The following is a 25,723-nucleotide window of genomic DNA, read 5'->3' as shown; positions in this document are numbered from 1 at the left end:
ATATTTGGATCCTCGTGTTTTGATGAAATTATTAGTGTATTTAAAGCATTTCTCTTCCTAAAACTTCAAAACCACATGGTGTTAGACAAATCTTAAATCAAGTAAATCCATCATGTCAATAGTTCAAAATAGTAGATGAATAACATTATAGATATTACTTTTAAACTATTTTTTTTCTTTAAAAAACAGTCATTTAGTAAAAATTTTACTAAAATTAAGGAGGGAAATTAAGAAAAAAAAGCATGCCATAAATGGGTCAAACTTAAGTCTTAAGATTAAAAATGTTCAACATTTCATAAAGAATGTAAAGAGTACAATGTTTTAAATTGTGGACATATATTAATTTAAGTTTGCAAGATTGTTTCTTTAACTATAAATATTTCAATAACTCGCGCACGTAAAATATATAATTGTGTACTAATATTCCAATTATATTTTAAGATCATATACCAATTGAATCTTTTAGATTATTGGGTTGCACGATCGTGTATCCAAACCTAAACTACCAATATACCGTCGCTTTTTTTTTTTCAATATCTTTTATATTTGATATGTGTATTGATATCCCAATATTTTTTTTTGTTCAAGATTGTGTGCTAGATCGTGTACCAAGATCTTTTATATTTGACACACGATCTTGAAAAAAAATAAAAAAAATATAAAAGAACAAATGCAAAAGAAAAAAGATGGAAAAGAAGGGGAAAATTGAAATATTCAAACAAAATGACCAACTTCATAGGCTTTTTTTATTTTACTATGTGAGCCGTAAATATTATGGTGTTTTGTCGTATTTATGAAAATTAACCAATTTTTTATATATTAAATTAAGATAAATAATAAATTTTTAATTTATATCATTTGTTAAGTTGTTTTTGAAATGCTTAAAAAATATTTTTATGAGTTGTTGGAGAATAAATTTATTAAATTATAATAATAGTAAAAAAAATATAGGTACATTTAGTTGTATAGTAAAAAAGCATATTTTTTTTAAAATTAATAATAAGCTCTAAAACTAGTTTGGTTTTGGTTATTTTCGATGAATCCGTGATCTAATCCAAGCTATAAATTTTTCATTTATTTGAATTCAACTCAACCCAGATAAGTTAATAACATATATAGGTAATAACTTGTATTGTCGCCTTTTATATAAAATAATGAGGTTCAAACACATGATAATAGAAGAAAATGAAGGAAAAAATGCAATTTGGCTAACTTGTGAATAACATAGTGACAATCATTCATCATTTCAAAACAATCCTTCATTTATAAGAACTACCCACAAACAAACATTCATTTAGAAAGATCACTCACACACACTTGTGACACCAATCTTTCGTTTCTGATTTCACTTTCCCTTTTTTTGTAGTTCGACCCTCGAAACTCTATTCTTTACAGATTATTAGAAGGGTAGCACCTTATGCCATTTTTCTTTCGATCTATGGTCCTATTTATAGAGATCTTTCACATCCATGGGTCATTTTTACGCTTTACACGTGTCACCTTCTCATTTTGTCGCGTTCTGCAGCCAACCCAAACTTAACACGTTAGTCTGATCCAGTGTCAGTTACGAATAGACAATCTCCTTGAGACGCCTGTCGCCACGTGCCCGAGACGACGCGGAGCGGCCGACGTGCTCAAAAGAGCTAGTTTTAAAATAAAATAGGAGTCGCCACCAATCTTTTTTACGGTGTGATTGGACATCGAAATAAAATAAACAATTTTAAAAAAATGGTCTGCGAAAGCTAAAATTGAGTTCGGGAGTCATTTGTGTGTGGGGAAGGTATTAACACCCCACAACACCCATTTAGAAAAACGGTGGTCAAATTTAAAATCTTGAATTTGAAAATATTTTTAAATTTATTTTTAAACTAATGTTTTATTTCATCCCCATTACTCCAACATTTGAAGCAATGATCTCATAAAATAAGTGGAATTATATTCAATTAATTAGACTATATATTGAAGGAAAATTTCTCACCTTAAGAAAATGAGAAATTATTACAATTTCTCAAAATCTATCATAGGCTAGTCTTTGAATAAAGATTTTTTTTTAAAACATTGATTAAATTCATTTTTTCTTGGGATCAAATCTCGGACTTCCAAAGATGTGATCCCTCACCTTAAGAATTCTAGGAAATCGGACTCCCAAATTTCATAGATTCCATCATAGGAATATTTTTAGCGAAATAGGAGTTATTAAAAAAGTTGATTAAGGAAAACATATGAAATATAGATTTATATTTTAAACATTTTTTAAAAAAATTAAAAGAAATAGTTGTAAAGTAAAAATTTCTAAACAGTTAAAAAAGGAAATTTAGGAAGGATCTTCAAAATTAGGTCAATAGGAAATAATGCACAATGAAATCAAATATAATATAACCTAAAAAAAATAAGATTTTATTTTTTTAAAAAAAATTGGGAATCGAATCTTGGATTCTCAAAGAACCGATTCCCTCACCTCAAGAATTTAGAAATAACGGACTCCCAGATATTTCTAATTCCATTGTCAGATTTTTTTTAGAATGATAAAATGTAAAGATAAATACGATATAAGGAAAAAAATAAATAAATAATTGATATGAAATATCATGGTAATATTGGAAAGTGTAAAAAATATTCATAAATTTAATATTACATGATAATAATTATTATGCACGCGAAAAAAGCAAATTACAAAAATAAATATAAAAGGAAAATACAAATGGTAGACAACTACAACAAATAAATATATAAATAATAATAAAAAAATAAAAGGAAAAGAAAAGGAAGTTTTCTTTTTTTTTAAACCTTGCCGCCACCCATATATTTAATAATAATAATAAAAATAATAATTATAATACACAAAAATATTAACCGTAAAAGAAAAGAAAAAAATAGATTTTCAAATCCCAAATAAAATTAGGGAGTCTTCTGGTCGTTGAGAGAATTCTCTCTAGACTCTCTAGAGTAAAAATTTAGTAAAAATTTATAAGTCCTCCCATAAATGAAAAAAACTCATCTATTTATAGTGTTCTCTAGTGGAATTTATAGATTTAGGTTTGACCGGTCCCTGAATGAGATCCTCTAAGCTTAACCATATGGATTTGAGTCTTATTTAGCATTTGTGCTAAATTAAGATTTTTTTTTCTCAATTTAACTTTAGTCCAAATAAATAATATTTAATTGACCAACATAATTAACTTGATCCAATGATCATGATGAAAACACATGGCGTCATCGGGATTTCCCAATTTATGTCTTCAATTTCAGTCTAGGACTCATGTCAACTTTTAATTAGTCGCAAATTCAATTATTTGTATTTTCATCATTAATTTGATATATGACGTGCCAATTTATCATTGGTCCAAAATTTCTCGTTCAACAATAACTATTGGTGAATAAATTATTCATGACATTTCATATGTGTTGTGAATAAAAGGAAGGGTGCATCTGAAAAAGAAAAAAAAAACAATTCTTGAAGTTCGACATAGGCAAATTGTCAATGCATATGTGATTACGACATATAACATGCTAGCTTAACGATATTGTCAACAACATAACGTCATTGATTTAGTTATTACGACAATTTTAGTAAGTGTTATTGATAATCTTTTCTTAACAAGAGCTTCAAGGACAAAAAAAAATGTCATGAAATCTATTTGTGACACTTTTTAGATGCATTGAAACCCAAAATTTTGATAGAGATGTTCTAGGATTAAGGAAAATGCTGCTTAGGATTAAGGGTAACTATTAAGGATAACTGGCTAATTTCTGGATTTCGTCTATATTAATAGAGAATTCCTTATTCATCACTAACATTTAATTGATAATAACATTTTGTTGACTTCATGAAATGATGGAAGAGTTTATTTCTGTGGCTGCATATATATTTTGGATTAGAGCAATCACTTTAACCAACATTGGTTGCCACATGCACTATTGAAGGATCGATTAAGAAAACTCTCATTGGCATCGATTCATATTAGTAACTTACTGAGTTATTGTGCTTCTTTTTAAACAATCTATGGTAATTTATAATTGAGTAACTCTAAGAATAATCTCTTTGGCAACATAATTATGGCATAATTGTCAATACTTTTCAACTAATATAGTACTACACATCCAAAGCTAAAAATCTAGAATTTTTATTGCAACCAATCGTAACCAAAGATCTACATTTTGAAGAACTATTTCATGAAAGAAAACCCACACGAGCAAAGTCAACATTCAATTCTCAGAATATTGAGGCCTATGATAACAATATATTTTTGGATCTACCAAAGCTATAGAAAGCTCTAAATACATATGAATGCAAAAATAATTTTGTGCCATAAATATAACATTGTTTTGCTTGTTTTATTTAAGAATTAAAAACTCAATTTTGAGTAAATGTTAATTTCTAAAACTATTTAGAGAAGAAAATGTTCTTCCTCTACAAACGAATTTCTCTTATTCTTAATTAAATGTTTGAGTTAAAACAACCTATTATTTGTTTCATCTGCAAAATTGATTTTTTCTCCTCAATTACAGTTAGTTGATGGAACAATAATTGATAGTTAAAAAAAAAAAAACAAGTTATGATGGTCAGATGAATGAAAGAGATATTGTAAAATATTAAATTTTATTTATAAGTTTCAATAAAATGTTACGCAATCAATTATTGTCAAACATTGCAACAACAATCTTTATCGGTGCTAGGTAGTTTCGGGTAACAAAATCCAGCACCAAGATTCTCTTGAATGCAATCATTATAACACGACTCGTCGTCATAAGTATCAGAGCATGGTCGAACACAATGCACATTCAAAACGTCTCCTTTTGCTGCCATATTAACAAAGATAACATGGTATAAAATATTGTTCTAGCAAAAATAGTTGTATGGAATTAGAGTACTTATGAGTTAAAGAGCATACTTGTTGATGCAATACATGCGAATATCATCAAAACAACAATTGATATTGTAGCAAGCTTTTGGGTTGCCATGTCTCTGAGACGATTTGGATCCTTATGCTTCGATGAGATTATTGATTATGAAGGATGTGTTCTACAAAATGTGAAAGTGTATTTAAAGCGTCTCTTCCTTAAACTTCAAAGCGAGAGGGCGTTATACAAGCCTTAAAAAAAGCAAAAACATGGTGTTAATTTAGTGTAGGAAAACAAATTCTTCTATTGAAGGAAATGTTCAAAATAGTGAAGGATTGACACCAATAGAACTAATTTTAAATAAAACAGAATAACAAAACCTTATTATGCATTAGATATGTCGCCACGTGCCCGAGACGACGCAGAGCAGCCGACGTCCTCAAAAGAGCTAGTTTTAAAATAAAATAGGAGTCGCCACCAATCTTTTTTACGGTGTGATTGAACACCGAAATAAAATAAAAAAATTTTAAAAAATTGTCTGCAAAAAATAGAATTGAGTTCGGGAGTCATTTATGTGTGGGGAAGATATTAGCACCCCACAATACTCATTTAGAAAAACGGTGGCCAAATTTAAAATCTTGGATTGAAAATATTTTTAAATTTATTATAATGTTTTATTTCATCTCTCATTACTCCAATATTTGAAGCAATGATCTCATAAAATAAGTTAAATTATATTCCATTAATTAGACTATATATTGAAGCGAAGTTTCTCACCTTAAGAAAATGAGAAATTATTATAATTTCTCAAAATCTATCATAGGCTAGTATTTGAATAAAGATTTTTTTTTTAAAACATTGGTTAAATTCATTTTTTCTTCCAAAGATGTGATCCATCACCTTAAGAATTCTAGGAAATCGGACTCCCAAATTTCCTAGATTCCATCATAGGAATATTTTTAGCGAAATAGAAGTGAGTTATTAAAAAAGGTGATTAAGGAAAACATATGAAATATAGATTTATATTTTAAATATTTTTTAAAAAAATTGAAAGGAATAGTTTTAAAGTAAAAATTTCTAAATGGTTAAAAAAGAAAATTTAAGAAACATTTCAAAATTAGGTCAATAGGAAATAATGTACAATGGAATCAAATATATCACACGATGGATTAAGGAAATAAGATAAAATTTTATTTTTTTAAAAATGTTGGAAATTGATCTTGGACTCCCAAAGAACTGAATTCCTCACCTCAAGAATTTAGAAATTACGAACTCTTAAATATTTTTTTGGATGGTAAAATATAAAGATAAATATAATATAAGAAAAAATAATTGATACAAAATACCATGATAACATTGTAAAGTGTAAAAAGTATTCATAAATTTAATACTACATGATAATAATTATTATGCATGCGAGTAAAATAAGTTAAAATAAATAAATAAAAATAAATAGAAACCGTGGCTAACGAAAGTAAATAAATAGATAAGTAATAAAAGAGAAAAAAAATAAAGAAAATAAAGGAATGAAGAAATAAAGGAAAAAGAAAAAAAAAAGGAAAATTTGTTTTAAAAAAAAGGTGTGCTTGCCGCCACCTGTAATAATTATAATAAAATAATAATAATAATAACAATAGTTATATAAATAAAATAGTTTTTAAATATATATAGAAAGTAATAATCATAATAAAAAGGTTAAAAGTGAAAAAAAATGTAAATAACAAATAATGGATATATTAATAATAATAAAATAAGATATAAGAAACTTAAATATAAGTGCCTAATCTTCTTATTTATTTATATATATATATATATATATATTTGTTTAAAAAAAAAAAAGGTAAAGATCAATGTTTTAAAAGAAAAAAGTCTAGTGTCTTTTTTTTATATATATAAAGAAGAAAATGACCAAGGTTTTTTTTATATAAAAAAACGAAAGAAAGCAAAAAAAAATCTATATTTTTCTTTTTCTTTATCTCTATCTTTAAGGAAAAAGGAAAAAGAAAAGAAAAAGAAAAAAAAATCAAATCCCAAATAAAATTACTAGTGGCTGAGGTGTGGATCCTTGGGAAAGTAAATCCCTACCACATGCAATCTCTCACAAAATTTATCTTAACGAGATTTAATTTGCTAAAGGGAAGTAAAAAAAAAAAACAAAGCAAAAGAAAAACAAACAAACAAAGTAAAAATATTAATGTTATGAAATAAAATAAACTACCTTTTGCAGAAGTTTATCAGATTCTCTAAAAAAAATTCTAACGTTTTCTCTAGAGACTTTTTGTAAGAAAATTTTCTCCAAAGAATTATTTGTTTAAAAAAAACTCTTCTCTCTTATTCAAATGACAAGAGTCCCTATTTATAGAGCGTGAGTGTACCACAAATTAGGAAAAAAGAATAAAAATAAAATCAAAATTTGATATTATATTAATAAAACAAATTTTCATGTTCCTAAAATAAATTAAATGAGATTTTGGGAAAAATAAATTAATACATCAAATGAATATTAAAATACTTTTATTTAAAATTGATTTTCTTTTTCCTAAAATGATTTAAGTCAAAATTGATATTAGAAGATTTTATTTAAAACAAATTCATTTCTTTTCTTTCCACAATAATACAAATATGATATTAAAAGATTTTTCAAAAAATAAATTGATTTATTTTTGTTTTATAAAATGATAAAAATAAAAGATTATAAGATATTATGTTATTATTAATTTTTTTTACTTTTTTAAAGTAAATAAATACATTAATAATTTAGCAATTATTACTAATATTAGTATTTAAAAAAGATATATGTGTAGAATAAAAATAGGTGGCTACAAGATAAAATTAGAAAAGTTTAAAAAACAAACACACTGATGTACATTTGAAAGAAGGCAAATGTTAATAATCTTTCACCAAACGTTTGTTCAAAAGAAGAAGAAGATGCTCTTTCACTAATGCTCTCCGAATATTTGTTTGAAGAAATGTTTGTTCGCAGTCATCTCTGATACTTGCCGAACTTTTGAAGGATTTGAAGGGTTTGAAGAAAGTTTCAAACGATTGAAGCATGATGTACGTTTCACCATACATTCAAACCACTGATGCAAAAACCTGAAGAAGACGATTGTTTCATCGTACATGAAGGGTTTTGTTGTATATTTGAAGAATGTTTTCCAATGCTGGTCGTCCGTTTAAAAATTCGTTGATGCTCGACGTACATTTGAAGAATGCTTGTCGATGTTGTTGATTTTATGAAGGATTTGAACCTTTCGTTGATGCTCGTCGTCTATTTAAAAATGTGTGATGCTATTTGGGTTTTGAAGCATGTGTAAGAGACAACTTGCTGCCCCAATTTCTATTTGCAAATTAGGGTTTTGATGGTGATGAAATTGTGCTTTTGGGGGAAATTGAGGTTTTGATGAGTTTTAATTGATTTTATTGTTTTGGTAGGGAGGAATTAGGGGATAGAGTGTGATCACTGTTTTTGGGAGATTGAGTCAATTATGAGGTATCTTGAATTTTGGAATAATTGTCTTTGAGATGTTAATTTTTTCACTAGAATAAGGGCATTTAAGACATTTAAATCCTATAATTTTTCATGAGTAACAATAATAAGAGTAAAAAAAATATATGTACTTTTAGTTGTATGGTAAAAAACCATACTTTTTAAAATTAATAAAAAGCTCTAAAACTAGTTTGGTTTTGGTTATTTTCGGTGAATCCATGATCCAATCCAAGTTATAAAATTTTCATCTATTAATTTGAGCTCAACATCGAATGTTCTTTTTGCTATCTGGGGGGAGAAATAAAATAAAACATTTAAAGGGTTAGATGAAAAATTATCTAGTGAGTGGGATCTTGTCCCAACATATTCAAATAATTCCAGATAGACAATTATCAAATTAAGCAGCATAATAACAAGCGATTTAGATTAAAATCATTCTTTTCATTACTACAGGTCATCTCGCATCACATGTTTTGTTGCATACCACATAGTCAACCTGCATAATCATTTCGTATGTTAAATTAAGTCTTTGTATTCTTACTTAGTTCAAGCGTTTACCACACTCTTTTGCCAAATTGCAGCTACACGGAGTAAAGTCAATGTCTTTAGCAAGTTCGTCAATTTCACTACCCATAACGGGTCTTCCATTGCCAGATTACACAGTAAGAAAAAGACATCCCATACTAGTTGACACAACAAGTATATGGAGCATCCCATCCTGGATCACACAACATGGAATAGGGCATTCCATTCCAGATCACACAGTAGGAATAGAGTATCATAACATATAGGGTACAAGAGTCATCTTATTTCAATTTTACTAAATTTCATGTACTTCTCAGGATTCAATAATTATCTTCTTTCAAGTAACAATAAGAACACTATGATATCTTTACGTATATACATACAACGTTTTAGGCACAACCACAGTTTCAAAAGAAAACTCTTTACAAAACATTCTTTTCTTCAAGAGAACTCTTTACAAAACATTCTTTTCTTCAAGAAAACTCTTTACAAAACATTCTTTTACATACAAAGGTTACTCACCACATGCATTTTTTAAATTATTTTGTCGTCATTTCTCATGCACGGTATGATCATCTCATTTCCACACAAACGAAGTCCAATTCATGCATGAAATGGTGTATTTTGAAAAGCATAAGGTAAGGGTATATAATCCTAAGTTTTCTTAAGGAAGTACATTTAAAGATTCATTCAAACAAGCTTTAGAAATCCTTCTTACTAAGAATAACCACTCACTATTATAAATAGCTAGATTCTGAGTTTGGCCTTTAACTCAAAGTTCCCCTTCACACTCGCTTACAGGGCCTTGTTGGGTTTCCTTTGATTTTGGATCTCTAAGGCTTTAGTGTTCTTTAAATTCTCTCTCAATGAGGCTTATGGTCGAAAGCAATCTCAAAATGGCTGAAATTCCTCTATTTATAGCCTATTTTTGATGAAGTCTACCCCTATCGGAATGATTTCTACTAACAGTGGCGAGAAGAGGTCCAATACTAAAACACCACGTGTTCGTGCAATATCCTTATCTTGAATTCAGATTGGACGACAATGTCAAATCGTTCACCAACTTTCTTACGTGGACAATGATATCATTACTTCTAGGTGAAGTAAACTTGTCTCGTAGTGAGGGTTTTTCACGTAGTTCCTTTATCGCATAGTGCTTCTTAACACATAGGTTGTCCTCGTCGCTTATGTTCTTATCGCATAGGGTAGTTCACGATTTGGGTCTCACACAACTAGCTTCTCAGTTTAGCTTCCTTTGCACTTTGTCAAACTTGAGCTCGTTTAAGTCTTAGAAATCCTTAGAAATCTTTCTAATTCTCTCTTAAGTGAGTTCAAAGTAAAAACAACTTCAAACTTGTATGGGTTTCCCTATTTATAGGTCTTTCTGGTGAGTTTTTCCATATCTAAATGATTACCTTTACCGATGGTAGGAGGTGACCAATCTCAAATCGTCACGTGTTTCTGTTAAACTTTATCCTAAATTTGGATTGGACGGTAGACTTTAATCAATCACTGGCCTACTCGATCAAGGTCACATTACTGTTTCTAGGCATACCCAAAACTTGCCCAATTGCCCAACATGCACTTTCCTCGCATAGTGATCCTTTCATCACGTAGTTCTTTCCAGAAACTCGTTATGCTATCAGCAATCTCTTCGCACAGTATTTTTTTTCGTAGGGCCCTTAATGTTTTGACGGTATGCGATTGGGGCCTCACATTTTACTTTTTTCCATACTTTCTAAAAACTTATTCCTCATTATTTTTCCCCCTCCTACTAAAAGCTCTACCCATCTTTACTTTTCCTCTAATATTTTTGGATTTCCCTTATTTTTCCTCTCTAAAAACACCTTCTTTTTTCTTTTTATCTCTTCCTTTACTCTCCTCTCTTAAACATTGGCCACAACCGAACATCTATTGTCTATTACACACATAGTTGTTGTTATAACTTTCAACTAACAGAATAATGATTGGAATGTTAAATGTTAACATAAACAGAATATGAAGTACCATATTTTAACTATTTTGACAAAATGATTTAGGTTAATTTTCATAAATATAACAAACAGTCAAAATATTTACAACTCATGTAACAAAAGGAAAAGCGCATTAAGTTGGCCATTCTTTTAAAATATTTCAGATTTGTCCTTTCTTTTCATTGTCTTTCTTCTCTTACTCTTATTTGATTTTTTTCTCTCCATCATCTTTCTTCTCTTCTTCTGCCATTTTTCTTTCCATTATGTTTTTCTTTTATTTTTTTCAAATTGTTATTTGGTTCAAAATCGTGTATCAAATATAAAAGATCTATTTTTTTTCAAACAGTTGCTTGTTCAAGATCATCTACTAAATATAAAGGATCTTGAAAGAAAAAAACATCGTTTAGATTTGGGAGCCAAATCTAAATGATCATATTAAAAAAACAATCAAATCTAAACGATCATGTACCAAATAATCTTTATAAAATCGTTTAGATTTAGGTAGCCAAATAAACGATTAAATCTAAACGATCGTGTATCAAATATAAACGACCTTGTACCAAATCCAAACGACCATGTAACCAAAATTCTTGAAAAAAATCATTGAAATTTAGATACCCAAATTTAAATAATCAAATCTAAGTGATAGTGTACCAAATCTAAATGATCGTATACCAAAAAATCTTAAAGAAAATCATTGAGATTTGGCTATCCAAATTTAAACGATTAATTAAGAGACATTTGCGAAAATAGCAAAAAAAGTTATGATAATAGAATCTATGTTACTACATTTTCTAAATTGCAAAAGTAGCAAATTTAAAAGTAGATAACATTTTGATAACCGTCTAATAGTCAACTGATATCATTAATTTTGTCATATTCGCAATATGCAAAAAGTAGGTCTCATGGACTGTTTTTTTAAAATGTTTTTATCTTCTGATGAAATTTTCGTAATAATAATAATAATTTAGAAAAAAAAACATAAAAAAAGAATATTAAGTAGTAGTGTTTTAACTTTCTTTGTTTGACTTAAAATTTAAAAGCTCAATGTCGAGTCAATACTTTATTTTTAAAACTATTTAGAAAAGATTGTTCTTCTGCTACGATCGAACTGTTCAATCTTAAAAGTTTTGAGTTAAAAATACCTACTATTTATTTTATATTCTAAGTCCATTTTTCCCTCTATTATAGTTTGTTGGTGGAACAATAATCGATTGTGTACGAAAAATCAAGTTAGGATGGTCAAATGAATGAAAGAGATTATATTATAAAATATTAAATTTTCTTTAAGACTCTCAATCAAATGTTACACAATCTTATATTAAGAAACAACAAATATTTCTCTTTTCTTGGAGTCAAACATTGCAGCAGCAATCTTTATCAGTGCTAGGTAGCTTTGGGTAACAAAACCCAGCACCAAGATTCTCTCGGATGCAATCATTATAACATGACTCGTCGTCATAAGTATCAGAGCATGGTCGAACACAATGCACGTTCAAAATGTCTCCTTTCGCTGTCATATTACCAAAAAATAACATTGTTTAAAACATTGTTCTAGCAAAAATAATTTTATGGAATTAGAGAAGCTAAGAATCGTTAAAAGCATACTTGTTGATACAATACATGCAAATATCATACAAACAACAATTGACATTGTAGCAAGCTTTTGGGTTGCCATATCTCTTAGACGATTTGGATTTTGATCCTTACGCTTTGATCAGATTATTGATTATGATGGATATGTTCTACCAAATGTAAAGTGGTGTATTTAAATCGTCTCAAGGTGTTAAACAAACCCTAGAAAAACGTAAATCCATTGTGTCAATAGTTTAAAATAGTAGATGAATAACATTAAAGATATTACTTCTAAACTATTTTTTTCTTTAAAAACAGTCATTTAAAATATTTTGTATTTAGTAAACTTTTTTTAAAAAAGTTTAACTAGGGAAGGAACTAAAATTAGGGAGTGAAATTAAAAAGAAAAGAATTTGCCATAAATGGGTCAAACTTTAGTCTAAGGTTAAAAATGTGTAACAAAATGTTTTAAATTGTGAACATATATTAAATTAAGTAAAATCTTTAAAAAGGATAGATTTTACAAAATATTTACAACATATAGTAAATTTAGTCGTTGATATGTTATAGTGATAGAATTCAAAATTTTATGATAACTCGTAAATATTTTAATACTTTAAAATTTTTCATTTGTTTGAAACTCAACCCAACCAATCTAAATAAGTTAATAAGTTAATAACACGTGTATATATTATATTGAGTTGCAAAGGTTTGGCTTGAGGAAATTGAATATTTTGTGTTTCTAAGTGCTTTGAACACGGTTGGTACAAACAAAGGGCATGACCGTTAAACTTCGTTCATTTTGAAAAGATGTATATTTTGATCTTTTCTAACACAACATTAGTTTATAACAATGTGATTGAGTTAGGATTTAGGTAAGATATAGAAGGTATTGATATTTTAAGTAATTCATATATGCGATATCATTATAATTTTAATGTCAAACTTTGTTAAAGAACCCAAACCCTAGGATTATTTCTTGAGAATTTTATTCTCAAATCAAACTTTTAAAATCACATGACTAAAGTTTATATATATATATATATATATATATATATATATATTTGGATCCTATAAGATGTAATTGAGATATAATACAACATTTAAATGGTAAAACTAAGTTTGAGTTAATGATCAAAACCTATGGCTTTAGAAATGGAAGTGGAATCTATCAACTGGCAATTGTAGTAGTAGAAAAAAATAAAAGGAGAAAGAGCAATTTAATGGTGCAAAATAGAAATAAACAATAAGTAGCAATAGTAACCTGCTTTGCCTAGGGCTATATGATGCATTTATTGAAGCATCATTTGAGCCAACAGAAAGAAACATGGTTAAAACAGTAATACCATTAATATTATGTACCAAACAAAAAGAATAATAATTAATACTTACACCCTAATATTCTCACCCAAATTTACCCATCATTTCTTTCTTTTTCTTTATAAATTTAACACCTAAATCAAGGGTTATTTCCTCATTCTCAATCAAAGTTATTTCATTTAGATCTCTTATACTCCACTTAATTTTATAATCACTCTCTCTATCATTTTATGTTCAACAATAACTTACCAAAGTTAGGTAAATTATAAAAAATAGTTATGCAAAATTTCAAAATCAAAACCTTTCAATAAATAACTTTTAGATTTCATGTAATATATATAGCATGTATTATTTTTTTAAAAAAGTCCTTTCTTAAGTGATGACATGTAGTATTTCTAGACTTTAATTAATAAAATGTAATATTGAAGTCAAGTTATAGAATTATATTTTAGGTTTGATTCAAAATTAGAAATAGAAAGTTTAGAGTTCTAATAATTACAGATTAATTAATGAAGGAAAATTGAATTTATATTAAACAAAAAATGATTAAAATTTTATTAGTTGAATGAACACAAAAACATAGAATTTAACTAAATAGAGAAAAGTGAAATTTATGAAGTGGAAGAGAAATTAGGACCATAATAATAATCATTACAAAAATAGATAACATTTTGATTAAATTAATTTTATTGTTATATATAAATTAGCAGGAAAATTAACTATATATGATTTCTCTCCAACAGTTTATGATTTTTCATTAAAAAAGAAAAAAAAGAAAAAAAGAGAAAAAGAGAAACAAAACGAAACCCTAAGAATGATCGAGAGTACCGCGACGATCGTCTCCGGCGGCGGCGCGAGTTTGCTGGAACTGGTGGCTGAGGTTACCGATACTTGCGGTGACATTAACGGCCAAAAGTCCGTCGTAGTTGCTACCGCCGTCGAAGTTCCGTCGTAGCATCATCTGTGGTTGTTGTTGATCTCGAGGGAAAAATTGGTCGTGATAAAGACTATGCGGTTGATCTCGAGCGAAATTGAACGCCGGCTGGTGGTTTCTCTGTCCATGAGGGACGGTAGAAAGGGTGGAAGGCGGCGAAATCAGGGTAGCGTGGTTACCAATCCCTAAGTTTTGATATTTGGAGAGTTCAGATTTTGCGCAAGTGAGATCCATTTGGAGTTTACAGAGTTGGTGTTGAAGCAGAGAAATTACGCCAACACAGCCGTAGACAGGGTCACGAAGGCGCATATCGGCTTCGTAAGCGAGGGAATTGACAGCGTCTTCTCTCTGGTGAGGATGTAATTCGTTGAGAAGTTTTGTTACATTACTAGCTCCGAATACCTTGTGAACATTTGCGAATTTCTGAGGCTGATCCGGTGGAAAATACGGCGCAAAAACACATTCCGGCTGGCATTTTCGCCGGAGAAATTTGCAGGCTGCACAGGGCGAATTCGAGGAACTCGAAGCCATCTTCCAATTCCTCCTCTGTAAGAACACTCTATTAGACTTCAACATAACCAATCAAGCACATACACTAAAAAAACTCGTTCACAAAAAGGGGAAAAATCACTATGAACTAAACAACTATCATGTTATGTACTTGACTGCTTGCTTTTCAATCAAACAATAGACTCAAAATCATCATTAAGAAAAAAGAGAAGAAAAATCTGGATTAGAGAACTGTTATACATGTTATGCACTTGACTTGTTTGCTTTGTTTGTCTGTCTGTTTACAAGAGAAAGAAGAAAATTTCCATATAACGCTGTCTATAGGAAAGATTTACCCTATAAATTGTGGATATGGAAAACACATGGGATTAAAGAGCAAAGTTATTTCTGAATTGGAATTGAATCAAAAGAGGATTATGTGAGGAAATATTTTTCTTTTATACAGAGAATATCTCTATAGAACAAAATAATCTTGATTTTCATGGTTGTTTTTCCATTGACGAAACAAAGTAGGAGCAGAAGGTTTGGTTGAATCCAAAGATGGGTTTGTGAAAACAAAGGAAAAGATAGGAACCGTATACCTTAGACCAAAGTGAGAGGAGAGAGAGAAGAAAAATGCAGAAACCAAAGAGGAAAAAGAGGGGGAAATCAAAATCTTACCCTTTTACAAGTGGGTTTTGAGAAGTTGGATCTCGTGAAGAAGAAAAGAGAAGCAAAAAGGAAGATGGGTTTTTAGAGAGAGAGAGAGAGAGAGAGAAAAGTATTTTTTTTTTGGTTCACTGTGATCGATGAATAGTATAATAAGAAAACATGGAAGAGAGGGGGAAGAAGAAGAAGAAGATCTGGTTGAAAATATTTAAGTACAGTCCCATTTTTCCAGTAAATGTTAAATAAAAATTAATAATAATAATAAGAAAAGGGGGTTGAAAGAGAGAAGAAGGGATAAATTTAAAGGATTTTTCCTAAAAAGGAGAGAAGGCAAAAGAGAATAAGAATGACTAAACAGAGTTGTCTCCATCATTCTTTGACTTCAACTTGTGGGAGAGATCTCTCAATCTTTTCTCTCTTTTTTTCTTCTTCTTCTTTGTCAATGTCTCGGGATTTCCAAACACCTTTTTAAAAAAAACTTATAATATCTAATTACTTACATTACATCCATGCATGCATGAAAAATTCTTTCCTTTTTCTTTCTTTTTCTTTTTAAATATTTTTGCTTTCACATGAGTTTTAGAGCAAAATATATTAGATTATTAATTATTGTTATTCTATAAGAATGAGTTGGAGTTTTCCTTCCCCTATGTCTGGAGACACCTGTGCCCACCCTAAATCTTGAACTTTGAACACATTTAAGAAGTTTCAAGCTTGAAATTTTAGATATATAAATTAGAAAAATAAGATAGCTTTTTATTGACGGGATGATAGAGTGAAAATTAAGGGGTTTGACTTATTAGCTAAAATTCATGTTGATTAGGATTTAGTCTATTAGGGATGAAAGTTCATCAATTGATTGTAGTCAAGACAGATGAGTTCATTATTTCTTTTTCTTTTAATGTTTATTTAATATTCAATTTCGTATATATATTTAAATTCACTATGGAAATTTTTAGACAAGATATAAGTGTACATATAAGGCTTCTGACAAATTATCATTTTTTTTAGTCCAACACATCAATGTGATCGAAGGGGAGACTTCATAGTTAATAATAATTCTGTATATTAGTTGAGTAGACTCATTTTCAACAAATAGAAAGATATAATATTTATTATTAACTGAATAATTACATGATTTATGTTTTTCAAACTCAAATAAAATCGTCTTACGTGATGTCATGATATATAAATTAGCCCTATCAATAAATAAAAGTATATTAAATATTCTATAACATAATTCATTTAAAAATATTAATTTGGTTTATGTATGGTAGAAATGACCATTGAGTGAAGTTAAGAACTTCGGTATATATATACTAATACCATGATATTACTCTTTATCGAGTTAATTCACTCTAACAGAAATCACAAACAGTATATACATATATTAGTTTAAGATTAAGAATAGATGGACAAACATTTTGAACAAATATATATAGGTAGGGGTAGCACCCATATTGAATAAAAAGCTTTGGAAATGTAACCTTCTTCACAAGTAATAAGTGGCTTTTTGCTCTCTCTCTCTCTTTCACAATTAATTTAGTTTTTTGCATTGTGATCCAAAAGTGGTTTACTATTATTATTGATTGAAGTCCAAGTTGGGTTTTTGATTAAAGCAAGCAAGTGGTGAATATATATGTATAAAAGGATTAAATATATTAAAAAGGGAATATGGGGGAAAATGGAGTTGAGAATTTTAGGGTTGGTAAAGTCATGCTTTTAAGGCAATTAATAGATAAAGGGAGTGGGGGAAGAAATTGAATTGGTATGTGTGAGTGTGTGGTTTAGGGTTTTTCCTCTACTTCTTCGCCGAGAAATGATTTCGCTTACTCTTACAACACCCCCGCATATAAAGATGGTGACCACCTATCACCATTATTCACCTCTTCAATGCATTTATTTTTTATTTCATTTGTTCTTTGGAGTTCTATATTTAAACAGTTTTTTTGTTATTATTATTGTTAATTTCTAAATTTTTAGGTTTTGACGAGGTCACTCTTTTCAACTTTTAAAGTTATATTTAAGTTTTTGTGAACATTTGATTCTTGTCTCTAATAGGCTCTCTCTTACAAATTTAAGGTTTTTAAAGACATTTTTATCTTGTTTTATTAATATAACTTTCTTCTATTTTAAGTTAAAAAAGAACTTAATGTTTATAAAATTATTTATAAATGTTTACTTTTTTTATCAGTCATATGTCATCATAGACTCAAACACACATTTATTATTGGTAGAAGGTAAAATGTTGTTGCATTTTGTAAATATTTTTAGCAAAAAATTTTTATATTTGAAAAAACCCTAAGTTTTTAATTAAATTCATAAAGAAAAATAGTCTTTGAAAGATGGTTTTTTTTTTTTTAATTAGTAAACCAAGTAATTTACAAGTGAAAATAATTTTTGTAAGCCTATTCTTTCATACTAAATACCATAAACAAAATAATTATCAAATAAAACATAATTGATCTATTATGTTTAATGAAATTCTAATGATAAATTTGAAAAGTAAGAAAACTTAAATTTATAATTTAACTTAAAAACGAAAAAAAAAAACAAAATAAATATGAAATGAGGTATAGGAGTGATGTGTAAATATTTATAGAGACAAGTATGAGTAGGTTAGGTGTAAAGATGGATTTAGTGTAAAGTTTTGGTGAATATATAATTAAATTTAGAAAATTGAGGATAATGACTATAATTGTTTTCTGTGTAAGACATTGGGATCTAGACTAAGTAATTAAAAATTTAAGCAATATATAATATATATATAGGGGTGTCTAAGGACTAAAAATATAATATAAAATCTAATTTAGAAAGTGAGAAGAATTAGAAAACAATATTTTAGTTCTTATAATTCATTTAGTAACAATGGTGAGTCCATTTGCTTACTTTAACATAGCATATGACGCACCTTTTGTTTTCATCACATTGGTTTTGTTTTTCAATCAAATTTTGGTATTGAAAGTGGTAGGTTTAGTTTAGTTATGGCAAAGGGAAAAGAAGATTTTTCATTTTTAATTGAAAAGAAAAGAAAAAAGAGTGTCAGAGTGAGAGTGAGGAATTGAAGAGTGTATGTAATGTCTGCGTTGTGAAAAGACCCATCCTCCTATTCTCTGCCATAACTCTGTCCTCAGCTATCTCTATTCTCTATTTCCATTACTTACCATTTTCCCTTTCTTTCTCTTTTCCAATTTAATATTTACATCTATTACAAAAATTATATATATCAGTAACAATAACAATTTATCATTTCTCTATCTCCTAAATATGGTAATATACACAACTATACTTTTTCTTCTTTCAAAATATATACTTTTTCTTTTCCTTTTCTCTTCTTATCTTACATCACACCTACCCTTCTTCATTAACCAACTTTTCTCTTTCTCTTAGCTTTAACATATTTCGTAAATATTTAGTAAATTCCACACTGTTGTGAAATTATTATCTTTTTTTATGATAATAAATTAATTAAAGTTAAGTTCGTATGTAAAAATTATAACATAAAGGTATTAACATCATATTATGTAAGTTTTTTTAATAGTCTTGAGATAGAAACAAAATTGTAATGAATCAAAAGTTAACTAAAATGTCAAGTAAAAATTTAATGACTAAATTATTAAAGTTCAAAACTTTCATGAGTAAATTACTACCAACAATTGTTTAGATACTACATCGAGACTCTTATAATCTTTTCCACGAGGGCTCCATTTTGTGAGATCATGTGATTTATAATTTAGACATGATGCAGTAAAGAAAAAAGTATTTGATGTTTAATCTTGTCAAATCTTTTTCGTTCAAGAGTAGTTTTTGAATTATTTAAACTAGTTCAAAATTAAGTATGTGCTAAACACTTAAATTTAGTTTTCTTATTATCTCTATATACATGTAGATTATAATGAGTAAATAAAAAAGATACTTTTGATGAGTATAGTGTGAGAAGCAGCAAAAATGGGAAGTGGTGAGGTTATGGAGTGAGGGATAGCAGAGAGGATGAAAAGACAAAAGAGAGACAAACTTTATTTGGTACTATTATTTCTTTTCTTTTCTTTTTCTAAAATGCCAATTTATTATTGTGTGTGTGTGTGTGTGTATATATATATATATATACATATGCTCCATTATTGTAGCAGAAATGGGAAACCCGACAGCCAAGGTTTTTTTTCTTTCTTTCAAACATATTTTTCAAAAGTGAGGAATGAAAAGTATGGATTTTTCTGTGGCCTCAAAAGCACATCAACGTAATTTCTAAAATATAAGGGACCAAAGGAGATAGTTTTCCCATACACAGAAATGGAAAGTAAGATGGATTACAAAGGAAAACGCCAAAAAGGAGTCATATGGAACCTAAAACACCAACTAGAGAGTGATGTGTTATGAGTAATTTTTGCAGCTGAAATAAAAATCTAAAACTTGAGACAGGGTGAACCCAATACTGTTGAAACTCGAGATCGATACCACTTGGAATCTTGAAATCCCATAACAGTTAGACTAACGAAACAAGAAAATTAGGCTCTTCAAACCTATTTCACATTAGGCACTTACTTCATTTTCCCCTCCCATTGGCCCAACTCATGATTCAAAGGCAATGGGAAAAAAGTGTAATTGTGTTTGTTGATGCTCTTAGAAACATCAAATTGTAACCTAGGGTATGGTTTGATAAGAATGTGAAATATCGGTGAAAGGTGGTTCGTGTATCTAGCTCAACACTTTAAACTTGGGAGCAGCATAAAATAGGGGAGTGTCATAACATTATATGATCATTGACACCTACAACATCTTGGTGCTTCGGGCACGGAAAAAATGTATAGTACGTTTTGATACGTTATGACTTATTTGACTATATTAATTTATATTTTGTTTAACATGTAATGGAAGTTCGATTAAAGTTGCCATGAGGATGAAAGGAGCCCGTTTCTATATAGCGGCTACAATTTGAAGCTTTTAAAGAGTTAGATGATTGAAGATTTTATAATGGACGATCCTTGTGCTTGAGGATGACAATCAAGAATCCGACTTTGTTTATTTTCAATTTGCTTATTCTTGTCTTCTATTTCTCTATATATTTGACATTCATGAGTTGTTTGAGTAGCTTTTAGTACAAGTTGTTTTAATTGTTTTTCACTTCGAGAAATTTGGTCAATGATATCGGTTGGATTGGATATTAGAATGGGTTTCAATGATCTATGTATTTGTTATTTTAGCATGTTTAAATTGGGTATTAGAAAGGGTTGAGCTCGAAAGATGACATCTAGTGTTGTCATTAAATCGATTTAATAGTTAATAATGAATTCATTTTAATCCATTAAGAAAAGTCATATCTTAGGTTGTGTATAATTGTCTGTTTTTTTAAGGTCATCTTTAACTATTGAATCATTATAACGTAACAAAATAAATTCATCTTCCTCTAAAAAAATTTGTTTCCTCCTATAGACCACAATAGTGTATAATTCTCTTTTCTTTGTAGGTTATCTTTTCTTTGGAAAACAAATTTACTTTGATGATAAGGGAAGGTCAGGTGAGATTTCTTTGGCCATGATTCACTATTAATGGAACAGATGGTTTAGTATGATTTGAAAAGAGGATTATAATTTATTATATAGTATTTGTATTATATGGCAAAGTTGACTAACTTGTTTACAACTATAGCAACCATTGTAAACATATGTAAAAATATGTCTCCTAGCTTGAAATGGTATAGGATTAAAATGCATAGAGATATATTCTGCACCAATTTTGGGATCACTTGTATATGTTGCTGTATTTATATATCTTAAAGCATGTTCTAATGTTTTTCTTTTTTCTTTTTAGGAAAAAGAAATTGAAGTTGATCAGTTACAGTCATTTCAATCTTTGAAGCCAAATTTAATATGTTGCTATCTTTGTGCTTGGAATCTTGATTGGTTGCATGTATCAATGCACACAACATTATGGAGTAGCTTAAATTGCATACAAACCTAATCACCTCCGTGGAATCGAGGAGCCACACGTTATGTGGGGTGTAAATTTGTTAAAATCATTTGGCTCTTCTATTTTCCCCGTTTATTTGGTGTATTCTTTTTGGTTTCGAAGAGTGTTGGAGCCTAGCAGACTGTTGGGATGAGATGATCAAGGTGTTGAAAGGGTCGGACTGCGACGTTGTTGCCATCCCTTTGTGGGGTGTTTGTAATTACAGAAACCTTTTTAAGCAAAGCGGAAATTCCCTGGAGCGCAATATTTTGCTGAACAAGATCTCTTTTCATGTGGAGGAGTTTTCTGGTGTTGGTGGGGATGGCCAGGCATCGTTGAGGAGGGAGAGCCTGAGGAGTCATGAGATCTGGGTGCCGCCTGATATATGTTATTGTTTTTGGAAGTTTTACTTCTGATGTTATGTGGAACAATGTTGAGGAGGTTCGGTGGCACTAGTTAGGCTGTCCATGACTCTGCTAGATCTCTCAATCCTTGCGGGTTGTGAGAGTTGGGTTCAAGTGGCCCATGGAGGTTCTTGAAACTTTGGCTATGATTAGAGATTTGTTTGTGTTACTTTTTTTAACTTGGGTCTCTTCCCCACACATGTGGTTGTGGGGAGTCTGATTGTGCTAATCTTATTAATTTTATTAGACATAAATTTTTAGTTCGGCAGAGTTCTCTGACTTTTGTTGTTGAGGTGGAGTTGTCGATTGTGTATGTCCATGTCGTTTCTTTTGACTGGTATGTGTGTTCTGCAAATGAGATCACTCGTCGTTTTGACTTGTGTCGCCTCGTTGTAAGATGATTGGGCGATTTTTTTGTTTCTGGTTCTTCTTATAACTATGAAGAAGTGGTTAGGTGTCATTTTGTTATATTTTAGATGTTTTCTCTCAGGTCTTTAGAGAGAAGGCTTGTCATTGTGGTTAGTTCTTTTAAATGGTTTTTTACTAAAAGAAAAATTGTATACAAATCTCAAAATTGGTATACGTCTACGATTGGACAAATAAACTTTAAACACATCTAGATCTTGTATATAACATCACTTTTTTTTGGTGGAAAGAGTGCTTATTAGTTTAATTTTTCAAAACAAAAAACTAAATTGTCATTTCAGTTGCATCCACATAATTTTCACAAAAATCTGGTATTGATAATGAGGAGATATATTTTTCGACGATGAATGCAATCACATTTACTATAATAAAAATGGTCTACGATGACAGTTATTTTCTATCGCGAACAAAATCCGACAGTTATTTACTGTCATAATATTGTTTGTTGTGGAAAGTAAGTTACAATAAATTTTTCATGATAGAAAATAAATGTCATTAATTACTATTTTATGATAAAAAATAACTGTCATATTTTATTTTATGACAACATTACTATTTTATGACAAAATAACTGTCATATCTTATTTTATGACAACATTTCTATTTTATGACAAAAAATAAATTTCATATTTTATTTTATGACAACAAATAAATGTCATTATTTTCATATTAATGACAGTTATAAAAATGTCGCGAATTCGTTTATTATGACACCAAATAACTGTTGCAGAAAGTGAAATTCGAAAAATTCTGTCTTTTTCCGCCAAAAACGTATACTTTTAGCCTTTGTGACAATTTCTTTCCTCCCTTCAATTTTGGGATGTACACAACTTCCATAATAGATACTTTTTGTTGCAGTGATTAGAATTTTTAATTGATATGATTGTGTATGAAAATTTGGCCATGCATCTTATGGATGTAGTCACAACATATTTATATAGATATCTTGATAATGATATTTATATGAAAGTTCCATAAGAATTTAAGATACCTAAAACATACAAATCAAGTTCTTAGGAATTATATTCAATAAAGTTGCATAGATCATTATATAGACTGAAACAATATGGACGAATGTGGTATAATCGTCTGAGTGATATTTGTTGAAAGAATGATATCAAAATAATCCAATATATCCATACATTTTTATAAGAAAATCATAGTTAAAGATTTACTATTATAATTATATATGTTGATGATTTAAATATAACATAAACACCTAAAAAGCTTTTTTTTTAAAATCAAGATGAAAAATGGAAAAAAAAATTCCTTAGCTTGCAAATTAAGCATTTAGCAGATGGAATATTTGTTCATCAGTAACTTATATAGAAAAGAATTTGAATAGAACTTTTATGAATAAAACACATTCATTAAACATTTCAATGTAAATTCGTTCTTTATATGTGAAGAAAGATATATTTTGACCTCGAGATGATATTGAAGAACCTTTAAGTTCAGAAGTACTATATCTTAGTGCAATTGGTGCATTTATGTATCTTGCTAATAATATAATGTTAGAATTTATGTCCTAAAACTCGTAGTTTGTAATTTTAAAGTATATTTTATTCAATAAAGTAGTTACTAAGGACTTATTAGTGAAAATAGAATACTATAATCTTGAATTCAATAAACTGAGGTCTCACGGCTATCTAGTATAGACTTGAACTTTATATAGAGCCATAAAATAGATCAAGTTCGAGTATATAACCCAAACGGTCTATAGTGTATGAATAAAGTTGAATGTCTTATTCTGGGAATACTATGGATGCAACCCGCTTTATAGTTAGTATACACGATGTGTTTCTAAATCGTTCATGTAGAGACATGAAAGTGAGAGCATCTTATGTAAAGAGTTTACATAAGACTGGAACCATAAAATAGTCATTTTTAAGTTATAGCATCGTTGACTAAATAAAACTGACTATTTATATTATTGATGAGTTAGGTAACTTAATCTTAAGCTTGAGCTAACTATGAACTTTTGTTCACACCGAATTATTCTTAGATTTGCATAGGTGAGGGGCAACTCAATGTTCCTGGCCAATAAGCGTCCCATTTTAGGAGTAAAATCGGGTTGACGGCTAGGGACATAGGGTGCAAGATGGAAGTCACTTCTGACCTTATTATAATCAGTAGATAGGTTCTTCTCTTATGCACTCTATCGAGGTCTTAAGCAATGGTCCACACCCTCTCATTGAGAGAGATTCAGTTTATAAATTGAACCTTAAACCAATTGTTCAATAGTGGATCAATGGGACTTAAGAACCAAGATGTAGTCTCGAGAGTAGAACGATAATTTACCCAGTCAAGGTTACTGACAACCTATGAATGATTAACTTACTGATCATCGTTATATCAAATGGACACAAATATATATATTGTAAAGGGACTGCAACTACGAAACTTTAGTGGAATGACCCATTAGTTAACAAATGTTGATTAACTCGGTCTAAAAGGTTTAGCCAGTTAATCTCGAATTGTTGGAGTCCATGATTTATAGGTTCATTAGGTTCCCCTATTAGCTCATATGGAATTAACTTAGAACAATATGTTGGAATAATTCGAACTATTCGAATTAGGTCAAGGGAGAGAAACCGAAAAATATATTTGATATAGTCGTCGATTATAAGTTTGAGATAGAGATTTATGTTTAAATATGATTTATATATTAAAAATATGAATACATATTCATATTTAGAAGCTCGAAATTGATTAAAATGTTGACTTTTGATTTTGAAAAATCTAACTTTGATCACTAGCTTTATATTCAAATGTTATTTGAATTTCAAAAAATGAATGTGAATCCATGCTCGGGAGGTCAGAATTAGTCAAAACGGACAAAATGGTAAAAAGTTCAAGTTTGACTTTTGACCTGAAATGTCAAATGACCATATAGCTCTTGAACTAACCCACTTAGTGGGATGTGTGGCTACATGAGATGTAGACACCTAACCCACTAAGTTCCACTAATTATTAATGGAATATTAGGTGTTGAGATTTGACCAACTAATTGGGTTATAAATAGGTCATTTTTCTTAATTAAAAATATTAACATGACATGTATAGCTCAAATCAAAGGAGGTTATATTAAAGGTAATAGAACAAAGCTCATTTCATCGAAGCTATTCTA

The 25,723-nt window shown here is 29.2% G+C and overlaps 1 protein-coding gene and 2 long non-coding RNA genes across 4 annotated transcripts; 1 reads left to right on the top strand and 2 right to left on the bottom strand.

The window, feature by feature from the left end:
* Window positions 1-4,583: 4,583 nt before the first annotated feature.
* On the bottom strand, window positions 4,584-5,012 carry LOC116402248. Its single transcript, XR_004214737.1, has 2 exons — window positions 4,893-5,012; window positions 4,584-4,800 (listed from the first exon to the last, which is right to left on the bottom strand). It is a non-coding gene; the product is annotated as an uncharacterized LOC116402248 (long non-coding RNA).
* Window positions 5,013-14,431: 9,419 nt separating this feature from the next.
* On the bottom strand, window positions 14,432-16,351 carry LOC101203281 (protein ASYMMETRIC LEAVES 2). 2 transcript variants are annotated; one of them, XM_004152839.3, is made up of 2 exons: window positions 15,830-16,351; window positions 14,432-15,205 (listed from the first exon to the last, which is right to left on the bottom strand). In XM_004152839.3, the coding sequence occupies exon 2, from the start codon at window positions 15,188-15,190 to the stop codon at window positions 14,534-14,536; it is 657 nt and encodes a 218-aa protein (XP_004152887.1). In that variant the 5' UTR covers window positions 15,191-15,205; window positions 15,830-16,351; the 3' UTR covers window positions 14,432-14,533. The 2 variants fall into 2 exon arrangements, with proteins under 2 accessions (XP_004152887.1, XP_011648980.1); XM_011650678.2 differs by lacking the exon at window positions 15,830-16,351 and adding an exon at window positions 15,751-15,785.
* On the top strand, window positions 15,099-22,588 carry LOC116402000. The gene is made up of 3 exons (XR_004214350.1): window positions 15,099-15,207; window positions 21,282-21,332; window positions 21,626-22,588. It is a non-coding gene; the product is annotated as an uncharacterized LOC116402000 (long non-coding RNA).
* The last annotated feature ends 3,135 nt before the right edge of the window (window positions 22,589-25,723 follow it).

Source organism: Cucumis sativus, chromosome 2 (genome assembly GCF_000004075.3).
Source record: "Cucumis sativus cultivar 9930 chromosome 2, Cucumber_9930_V3, whole genome shotgun sequence".
NCBI classification, from domain to species: Eukaryota; Viridiplantae; Streptophyta; class Magnoliopsida; order Cucurbitales; family Cucurbitaceae; genus Cucumis; species Cucumis sativus.
Note: the sequence above shows the minus strand (reverse complement) of the source record. Positions and strands in the feature narration are given on the sequence as shown.

Bases quoted from the DNA above. Each gene is read 5' to 3' on its own strand.
- LOC101203281 (XM_004152839.3), bottom strand. From the start codon at position 15,190: ATGGCTTCGAGTTCCTCGAATTCGCCCTGTGCAGCCTGCAAATTTCTC.